Here is an 11,511-nt window from a genome sequence, read left to right on the forward strand (position 1 = left end):
CCAATATATCAAAAAAAAAAAAAAAAAAACACAAAATATATAATATAAATATTATATATATATATAAATATATATTATTTAAAAACAAAATAGTTTTATATATTTTAAACAACCGAATATTTTTCTTTTCCTTTATATATATATATATATATAAATATATAATTTTATCATGCTTTTTCATTTTTTTATAAAAAAAAAAAAAAATAATAAAATGTTGTAAATATAAAATCACATGTTATTATATAAATATGGAGATATTTTTATATATAATTATTTTTTCAGGACGTGATGTTATATTATTTATATATATATTATATATACATAAATTAAATTATATATATATATATATATATATGTGAGAATAAGATTATGTCTATCCTCTTTATATAATTTTTTAATATATCCTTTTTAAAAAAATTAATTTACATATTTATTTTATAAATAATAAAAGATCATTCGAATATCCACATAATTTTTTTTTTTTTTTTTTTATCTACATCAAGTTGAATGTCACAATTATATATTTACTTCTTTTAATATAAAAAAAAGTATATACTTAAATAATATATAACATATATATATGTAATATATATATAACTTAAAGGAGAAAAATAATCGAGCCACACTTAAACATTAAAATGGAATGTATATTATCATAAAATAATTAAAAAATATATCCATTTACTTTTTCACAAAAAAAAAAAAAAAAAAAAAAAAAAAAAAAAAAAAAAAAAAAAAAATATATATATAATATATATATATATATATATATATTTATAAATCCTTTAACCTTCATATTTATTACCATTTAAAATAAAATAAAAATATTGTAGATGTTTTTTTTGTTATAACCTATAAAAGAAAAATATACATATATATTTATATATATATATATATTATATGTGTGATTGTTTATTTTTTATTTTATTTTTGTAAGTATAAATGATTAAGTGGGTATTCAAAGAAACAGGCTGCTTCTATAAAGGAAGGAGATTACAACATTTTCGTTGTTTTCATAAAGAAAAAGAAAAAATTGAAAAAGAGGAGAATTCAATTATAAATTATAGAATGATATTAGGTTTAAAAAAGATTGATATAAATAATTTATCTTCCTTATGTCGAGATTTTCATAATATATTTCGTATAAATAAATATGAGTTATTAAAATATGCATATGATATATTACCATTTATAAAATATTTAAGAACAAGTGAAATAGTTATGATATTACATCATTATTCATATATAAATTATTCAAATATTAATTTTTATAATAATATATGGATACAAATAAAAGATAAATTATATGATATAGATTGTAAAGAACTAGCACTTGTTATTTATAGTATGGGCAAAATAAAATATACAAATAAAGATATGATACTTTTTTTTGAAAAGGAAATAAAAAAGTGGTTATTAAAATTTACTGGCAGGGATTGTTCTTTAATATTAAAAGGATTACAAAATATTCCTAATAATAATATTAATAATAAGATATATGATTTAATATATGAGCATATTTTAAATAATATAGATGCTTTAAATATATTAGATATATGTATAATATTAAATACACACAGTAAATCAATAAACAACAACAACAATAATAATAATAATAAAATATATATTAGTGCTAGTAATAATAGCAGTAATAGTAAAAGTAATGGTAATAATATTAATCTTCGATTATTTGAAGCCCTTTTAAATAAATCGCTAACATATTACACACATCTTAACGAACAGTGTATAGGCTCCTTACTATGGAGTATTAGCAATGCTGATATAAAAGCAGAAAAATATTTTTCTTTGTTAGCTCGCAGATTAAGAATTATTATGAACGAAAAGTTAATACGTGATAAAATAATTGTAAATCAAGATACAAAAGAAGACGATAATAAGAATATCAAATCGAATCATCAAATTGATAATACACTAACAGATGTACATTTATCACATTGTGATAATAATATTAATAATGATGATAACAATTTTGATAATATTTATACAAATAATTATGAAGATGGCAATTATCAACTTAATAATGATTCTTATAATAACCATTCAGATAATCTCAACTACCAATGTAATCCTCTAAATAATAAAAATACTTGTCATCATGAAAATGTTATTCCTTCTATTATTTATTCGTTTGGAAAGCAAAGAGTTTATATGAAGCATCATATTGATATAGACAAAAATATATACAACCATATTATAAATAATTATCCTGTATATGATGATATACCTAACAAACCAGTAGAAAAAATATATATGTTTGATTTTTCTAAAAAATTCTTAAGAGATCAAAATGTTTTTAATAATGTTGTAAATAATGAAAATGTAAATAATAATAGTAATACTTATAAGATAATAAAAAAATATAAAAGTATAAAAAAAAATAATATATATTATCAAGATATTATATATATTATAAATAATTTTTTAATTCATTTTTTAAACAAGATACATTATAATGATCTTAAGAATATATTATTTGGTATAACTAAAATTGAAATGTCAATTAATAAAATATTATTAAATAATATATATGAATTAATTACTTTATATACACAAAAAGGTTTATATAAAAATTATGAAGTTATTAATTTATTACGTTCTCTAACATTAATACCATATTTTAATAAAGATATTTGGATACATATCTTAGACTTTTATAAAAATAATTTCCTTACAAAACATACAAATATAAAAAATCATTCCTATCTATTATATATATACTCCTTTGTTCAAAATCAATTACAAAATTATCCTTTTCATCATTTACTTATTCAACATATAAATAAAAATTCCAACATGTTACAAAGAGATGATGTTATATATATAATCAAGGCCTTTCTCAATTCTAATTATTATGATAACCAATTAGTAAATAATATTTTTAATTTTATACAAACAAATTTTAAATTATTTAATATAATCGATATTGTCTATATTCTCAAATACTGCACTATTCATAATTTAAGGAATACAAATATATTCTCACTCTTTGCTTTAACTATAAAGGAACAAAACAGAAAGGCCAACAACAATATTATATATTTAATATTGTCTTTTTATTTGGAGGTACCCACATAAAAATAAAAAAAAAAAATATATATATATATATATATATATATATATATATATGTGTATATATATTTATATTTACATATTTTTATTTATATATTTCTCTTTTTATAGATGGATATATACCCCAAAATAATTGAAGACCTACTTATGGAAGTCAAACAAAGCAAGAATAGAAATTATTGCACAGAAGAAATTCAATGCGATCAATAAAATATATATATATATATATATATATATATATATATATATATATATATATATTTATATTTATATTTATATTTATATTTATATTTATTTATATTTATTTTATTTTTTTTTTTTTTGTTTCATTTTATATATATTTCCTTTTTTCTGTTATATTTTTTAATTTTTGTAAAATTTATAAAACGAATTAATTTGTGGCTCTTTCGATGAGAAAAAATTATTTTGCTCCATTTTTTTTGGTAAACTATCTTTGAAAGGAAAACAAAAAATATTTTTTAAATATTTCTGATCAAATCCTTTTGGGAATAAATTTTCATTTCCCCACCTTCCATTTCCTTTTATTACATCATGATTTAAATTTAAACTTTCTCTAGTATATTTTGGTAATTTTATGTTGTTTTTTTTTTTTTTTTTCAAATATGAGATAGCATTTAATTCGCTGTAAATGTTGGGACACCACAATCCCTAAACAGTATCCAACAAAAATAAAATAAAATAAAAATAAATAATATATAAATATATCAATATATAAATATATATATATATATATATATATATATATTTATTTATACAAATAATATATCATACCTTATTGTAAACATTTCAACATTTATAAATTAAATTTTTATTACTTTAATTTATTATTTATATTTATATTTATATTTATTTTATTTTATTTTATTTTATTTATATTTATTTTATTTTATTTTATTTTTTACCTGTATACTTCTCCTGTTTGAATATACCTTTGGCCCTCCATGCTTTAAATACTCAGAATTCCCAGCACTGTCTTTATATAAATTAATTATATCAACAATATTTTTTGATTTTATATCTTTTAAAGATATTTCATATTTTGTATTATTTATATATTCGAATATAACTTTAGGTTCTTCATATTGCTCATGATGAATTTCGAAATTCAAATGCTTGTTTTCTTCTTTATATTCTGGTAACACATATCTTAAAAAAAAACGAACATTCCTACTACTATGACCAGTCTCGCTATATTTTAATAAAATATTCTTTAATTGGTATACTCCATTGGAACACATATTATATATATTGACATAAATTTTAAAATATATATATATATATATATATATCTTATAAATCTTTTTTATTTTCTTAATTCATTTTATTATGTTATATATATACTTATAAATTTATAAAATAAATATATGTAAGGATATATACAAAGATAATATTTTTTTAAAGAAAAACTAAATAATAAAATGAAATATATATATATAAATATATATTTATTTATACATGTTATATATATATATATATATATATTATTATATTATAATAATATCATATATATATCATATGTATAATATTTAGTGCCCTTAATTTTTTTTTGTTGAGCCATGCTCATATATTTTAAAAACCCACTTGAAAAAAAAAAAAAAATTGTTGCCTATATATACAAATATTTTTAATTTAATATATATATTATATTATTATTTTGTTTATATATGAAAAACAATATATATATTTATATATATTTTATTTTTTATATCCCTTCAAAAATTAAAAACAAAAATAAAAATATATATATATATATAACAATTATATTAATACAATTTTATTTATATTAATTCATTATATATAATATTATTTATATATATGTTATTTTCAAATTAGACGAATGAAAATTGCTCTTTTTTTCTATTTAAAAAGGAGAAATATATAACATGAAAATAAATAAAATATAAAAATATTATCATATATATTAAATAGACTTATATATAATATATATATATATATATATATATATATATATATATTTATAATATTTTTATTTTATATATGTTTGTATTTTTTTTTTTTTTTTCATATTTCAGCTAGCCAAAAAGTTTTTCCTTCGAACAATTTATTTTTTTTTTTTTTTTTTTTTTTTTTTCATATTTCAGCTAGCCAAAAAGTTTTTCGTTCGAACAATTTATTATTATTTTATTTTTATTTTTGTCCCAATGTATGATCATAAAACGTTTAAGGATTTGTTGCAATTCTATGATAACCTTGAAAAGGAAGAAGTGTTGGTTTTATTTTTCCACAGTACATTGTTAGATAATAATTATATATATGAATTGAAGAGTGAGAAGAAAATTATTTTTTCAGAAAATGAAAATATTGAAATAAATGATTCATATGTAAAATATAAAATTGATAAAAGGAATAATGATTTACTTATAACAAGAATATTAATACATCCAGAATGGAGAAATAATAATCATAATTATAATTTTACATATAAACAAATACATACATCTGATACATATAATTTAAATATATTAAAAATTGGGAACTCTTTAGTTATACAACTAATAGATATAGAAGATCCATCATCTATTCATTCATGTACTATTAATATTCATGAGTATATCAATAAAAATATGCCAGACAAATATATTCATATAAATAATTTTCATCAATATATTTATATAGACAAATTAGAAAAAATATTTCAAACAAATATTTTGAATTATATGAACAGAAAAAATAAAAACAAAGAAAAAAATCATATAAATAAAAATAATATTAATACATGCCAAACACAAGATATTACAATTAAAACACATACTAATCATTTTGATCAAAATTATTTACTACATAATTTTAATGATACTTATTTTGATGATAAAAATCCTCCCATTCTAACAAATCCTATTTTGCCAAGTATCAAGCAATCACATCCAATTTTAAAACCAGATGGTCTTCTAGTTGGACCAAATAATAAATTTTTTAATCCTCCAAAATTAAGATATGACCCTATGGGTCCTTTTGGCAATGAACCAAATTCTGACAATAGACCCTTCGAATTTCAAAATAATTTCCCCTTTTAAAATTTTTTTTGTATACTTTTTGTAGATTAAATTAAATTAAATTAAATTTTTTTTTTTTTTTTTTTTTTTTTAACGTCTAATATTTATATAACCAATTTGAACAAAATTTATATAACTTTAATACATCAAAAAAAAAAATATATATATATATATATATATATATGTATACAATATATATAATTTGAAAAATATAAAAACATTTATATAGATTTTAAAAAAAAAAAAAAAAAAAATTTCACTATATATATTATTTAAAAATAAAAATCTTTTTATTTATATATACATACTTCTTCAACAAATAAAATATATATATATATATATATATTTATATTTTGATTGGCCAATGTTTGTACTTTTAATTATTACATTTTCTTAATCAACACAGTTAAATAAAAACTTTTTAGAAAAATTTGGTAATATTTTCTGAACTGCAAAATGTAAGTGCTTATTCGATTTGCAGTAATTAAACAAGGTATCAATAAAATAATTATTATCCTTTAAATAATATATATTATTATTTTTATTATTATTATTATTATTTTTATTTGATAGTGAACTTATTTTTGCTCTTTCGAATGATTCTTCATCCTCGTCTTTTTTTTTCTTCTTATTGTTCATTTCATCAATATTTAATATATTATTTGGTTCGTCTTCAATGTGTTCATTATATAAAGAAATACCACCATTCATCTTTTGTTCATCATATATATTTTTATCATTATTTTTTATCATTTCTGTCAATACATTTTCGTTTTTTATACTACCAACTGTTTCTTCCTTTATATTATTATCTTTTATTTCGTTTAATACATTATCATCATCTTGAAATAAATTATTGTTATTTTCTTTATCACATTCAATTAAAGAATCACTTATGTCGTCCATATATAATTCTTTAAAAAAATTTATAATATCCTTATTGTTATCTTCATTTTTGTGGTCAACAACATTTTCTTTATTAATGATATTATTTTTATCATCTTTATGATCAGTGCTGTGTATTTTATTTTTTTCAGTTTCATACACCTCTTCTGCTGACATATTCATATACTTTGTAAAATCAAATGAAGAATTGTTCTTTTCATATATAGGCTCAAAATTATAATCAATAATATTTTTATTATAAAATGAATTTTCTATTTTTTTATTTATTACTTCAACGTTATTATCAAATAACTCTTCTTCATTCATATTACTCAATGTAGTATTTATTTTTTTATAAAACTTTTTACGTTTTATTTTTATTATTTTATTCTTCATTTTGTAGTGCTCAATAATTTTATCCCACTCGTCACAATGTTTTAAAAATTTACAATTACCAAAAATAAATAAATTAAAACGAGCTCGAGTTAAAGCTACATTTAATCTTTTATAATTTGAAAAGAATAAATTCGAAGAATCAATTTCTTCATCAAAAGCATATTCAGAAGATGAAGAAAAAATAAGTGTTGGATCATTCGAATTAGGCATTATCTCTCGATTTTGATTTCCTTTTTCTAAAATTTTTTTTTTTTTTTCTTCCGAATTTGTTATAATATCTTCATCCATATTTTTACTAATATTTATATTAGACTTTTCCTTTTTCTTTTTTCGTTTCAAATTCCCTTTTGTTCTTACACATACAAATATTATCATATCTTTTTCTGTCCCTTGAAACCCATCCACCGTTCCAACATCAATAAAATTAGATATATTCTTACTATAACCCTTGTTTATAAAAAAACGTTTTAATATTTTCTTTAAAAAAAATTTCTCGGTTGCATAAGGTGTTATGATACCTATACGTTTATACCACTGGGTCATATTTTCAGACATAAATATATAATGCAAAAATTCTATAAAATGAATAACCACTTCACTCTCTTCAATGTTAATATAAGAATTTTTTATTTTCTTTTGTTTTGAAAAAGATATATCATAAAATACACTATGTTGTAATAAAGGAATACAAAACCAATCAATTAATCCCTGGTTTTCTTGACATAACATTATATTATTTAAAGAGGGTGAAATAATTCCCATATTTTTTTTTATAAATTCAACTAAATTAAAATTACACAAAAGGTTTTCTATATACTTATTTTGTAACTCATCATTGATTTTAGTTTCATCATTGATTTTAGTTTCATCATTGATTTCATTTTCATCATCACTTTTTATATCTTTTTTTATACTTTTTTTATTCTTCCTTTTTATGTATTTACTTATCTCCAACTCCTTTAAAACAGTAAACAAAAAATGAGGAGCATCCCTAATTTTATTCTTATAATAACACTTTTTAGGAAATGCAGAAATTTCAGGATGCATCCTATATTGTATTGACAACAAATTATATTTTCTTTCATTCATTAAATATTTCTTTTGTAATCTTTCAAACAATGATCTTGCATATTTATGTTTCTTGGCAAATAAAGAAAATACTGTTGCTGATAATTGTTTGGGGTCACCTACTAAAATGATTTTTTTGCATGCAAAAGATAATGGAATCAATATATCTATTTCTACGGATTGAGATGATTCATCTATAATTATAGCATCAAACTTTTTAATATTATTAATTAAGGACATATTTGAACTTGATGATAAAGTAGAACATATAATAGTTGAGGTTTTTAAAAGATTACTTTTTATCATCTTATTTTCATCTTTTTTATTTAAATAATAATATAATTGTTCTTTGAATTCTAAACTGAATTCTAAAAGATCTGTACTAACATTACCTCCTATTCTAGTAACTATAGGATTAAAAAAATTCCCATTCTCATCTAATATACCTAAATCATTTGATATTAATCTTCTTAATATCTCATCTATAGCTGCATTGGATGGTGCACATACTAAAATTTTTTTATTTTTTATAACATTTAATTGATTACATTCATTTCTTTTCTTCATTTTATTCCTTTCATTCTGCTTATCTTGTTCTTCTATCTCATGATTGTTATTATAAATACTGTATGATGATATATTATTATTATTATTATTATTATTATACTCTTTATTTGCTTCTGCATTGTCTTCTAATTTCAATCCATGTAATTTGAAATTGAAATTGGCCTTATTTTGTTTATACACCTTATACTTTTCTTCACCATCATTATTATAATCATCATTATTATAATCATAATTACTATTATTATCATTTTTAATATTTTGTTTACCTTCACTTACATAATACGAATAATTACTTTTTTCATTCTTATTTTTTTCTATACATTCCATTTTGTTATTTAATATATGATCATTATTTACATATGAATAATAATAAGACTCAGTTAAAGATATCAAATTCTTTATTCTATTTTCATTATTTTTATATACATCATTATTATCATCATCATTTGTATTATTTATATCGACACTTTCATCTACTTTTAATGTTCTATTTGATGCATTCATAATACTTAAATGAATAGCATATGCATCATTTTTTTCATTTAAATTACTTTTATTTATATGAAAAATATTTTTACCTTCTTCTTCTTTATTCTCTTCAATATGATGAAAATCTTCATATTCCATAGCATCGAAACAATTATCATTCATATAACAGTAATCATCATTCTTATCATAATTCAACCATGCATAAGGACTTTTTTTCTCTTCTTTCATGGTTATATTAAAAGGTATATAGGTATTCTCATCTATAATTGTTTTTCTTATTTCCATATTATTATCCTTGTCTATAATATCATCTTCTATATTTTCATCTTTCTCATAAAATATTAATGCACTTATAATTCCTAAAATAGTTGTGGTTTTACCAGTTCCTGGGGGTCCTTGAATTAATGTTACACCATCATTCAATATACTATTATTTATAGCACGTAACTGATACTTATTATACATACTAAAAAAACGTTTTCTTAACAATTCTGGAATATATTCCAGACCTTTATAATTTTCATCTAAATGTTCAAACAAATAATATTCATTTTGACTTCTAATATCATCTTTATTGTTACTATGTATATGTGATACATTTTTTATTTCGTTATTAATATTCTTACATTGATTATAATTATATATATTATTTTTTAATGCACTTGTAATATTTCTTTCATTCGTCATTTTGTTTATCATGTTCTTATTTTTAAAATCATCACACATATATCTTTTTAAATAATCTTCTATTTTTTCTTTTAAATATTCTTCAGTTATATTGTCACTTAATTGAATATTATGTAATTCTTCTTGATTAATATCTAATAAATTAATATCATTCATATGTATATTTCCATTTTGTCTTATTTCGTCTTTTTTTTTTTTTATTTTTGTATTATTTTTTTTTTCTATATTTTTTATTATATCCATTTGTTCATCATCATCTAAATCTTCTTCATCTTGATCTTCCTGATGTTTTTTATTTTCTTTATTATTATTATTATTATTATTATTATTATCATTATACCCATTTATTAATTCATTCATTTCCGAATTTGCATATGACCCTTCACCTCTCTTACGCTTCTTCACAGGTTGAACATTCTCTATAATTACATCATCCATGTTGTCTTCATTATCATTTGTATTACCTTCTACAATTTCATTCAATATACACGAGTTTCTAAAATTAAATAAACAGTTAAACAAACGAAGTGTCGAAATTAAACTTGTCAACTTTGATATACGAATAAAATAATTATGCATTATCATTTCATTATTAAATATCTCATATATTATTTCTTTTCTAACTTTGTCAATAATATCAAAATTTGGATAATTTAAATTAAATTTTATTTTAATATTTTCTCGACTTTTAGAAACTACATAACCTAATAAATGACGTACACAATATTTTCTAACCATATATATATCATCATTAATTTCGTCACTGATTTGTTTATGATTTTTGGCTAGTTCATTTTTACAATCAACTGATACTTTTAAATTCTTATCACTTTGTTTTTTTAACCTATCGTTTAAATTTTCCTTCTTATCAGAATTAAATTGTGTCCCTTCCTCTACTTTGTCATGCGATAACAAAAGAGGAGAGTTTTTTTTATTGTAAATGTTGACATTATTATTGTTATCAGAACTTGTTGCATCATTTTTATGAACATGTTCAGAATTTTGCTGACTTTTACAAAACTGTTCAGAATTTTGCTGACTTTTACAAAAATGTTCAGAATTTTGCTGACTTTTATAAGAATGTTCAGAATTTATATGATCATATGTATAATCATTCATTTGACCATTTGTATCATTTTTTTGATACTCCAAATCTGTAGACACAGATGAAGATTCCATTGACATTTTGTCGTTTTCATTACTGTGCGACGAATTTGAAGATACGTCTGATTTTTTTTTTGAAGAATTAAATAATGGTGTGTACATATTTTGAGAATCATTTTTGGCTGTTTCT

General features: G+C 19.2%; 4 protein-coding genes across 4 annotated transcripts in view; 2 read left to right on the forward strand and 2 right to left on the reverse strand.

Annotated features, from left to right (window-relative positions):
* Positions 1–942: 942 nt before the first annotated feature.
* On the forward strand, positions 943–3,300 carry PGSY75_1009900 (hypothetical protein; the record flags this gene model as incomplete). Its single annotated transcript, XM_018785865.1, has 2 exons — positions 943–3,084; positions 3,202–3,300. 2 exons carry the CDS (start codon positions 943–945, stop codon positions 3,298–3,300), a joined length of 2,241 nt encoding a protein of 746 aa, XP_018641482.1.
* A 153-nt stretch (positions 3,301–3,453) lies between these two features.
* On the reverse strand, positions 3,454–4,349 carry PGSY75_1010000 (putative ribosomal protein L43, mitochondrial; the record flags this gene model as incomplete). Its single annotated transcript, XM_018785866.1, has 2 exons — positions 3,454–3,759; positions 4,014–4,349. The coding sequence occupies 2 exons, from the start codon at positions 4,347–4,349 to the stop codon at positions 3,454–3,456; spliced, it is 642 nt and encodes a 213-aa protein (XP_018641483.1).
* A 924-nt stretch (positions 4,350–5,273) lies between these two features.
* PGSY75_1010100 (hypothetical protein) lies at positions 5,274–6,146 on the forward strand (the record flags this gene model as incomplete). The annotated part of the gene is made up of 1 exon (XM_018785867.1): positions 5,274–6,146. One exon carries the CDS (start codon positions 5,274–5,276, stop codon positions 6,144–6,146), a length of 873 nt encoding a protein of 290 aa, XP_018641484.1.
* Positions 6,147–6,518: 372 nt separating this feature from the next.
* PGSY75_1010200 (putative DNA2/NAM7 helicase) overlaps positions 6,519–11,511 on the reverse strand; it is a gene marked incomplete at both ends in the record, with an annotated part of 5,586 nt that continues 593 nt past the window's right edge. Inside the window, one exon of the mRNA XM_018785868.1 lies at positions 6,519–11,511. This exon is cut by the window's right edge and continues 593 nt beyond it. Within this exon, the coding sequence (XP_018641485.1) occupies positions 6,519–11,511 (4,993 nt within the window).

This window comes from Plasmodium gaboni, chromosome 10 (assembly GCF_001602025.1).
Source record: "Plasmodium gaboni strain SY75 chromosome 10, whole genome shotgun sequence".
NCBI lineage: Eukaryota > Apicomplexa > Aconoidasida > Haemosporida > Plasmodiidae > Plasmodium > Plasmodium gaboni.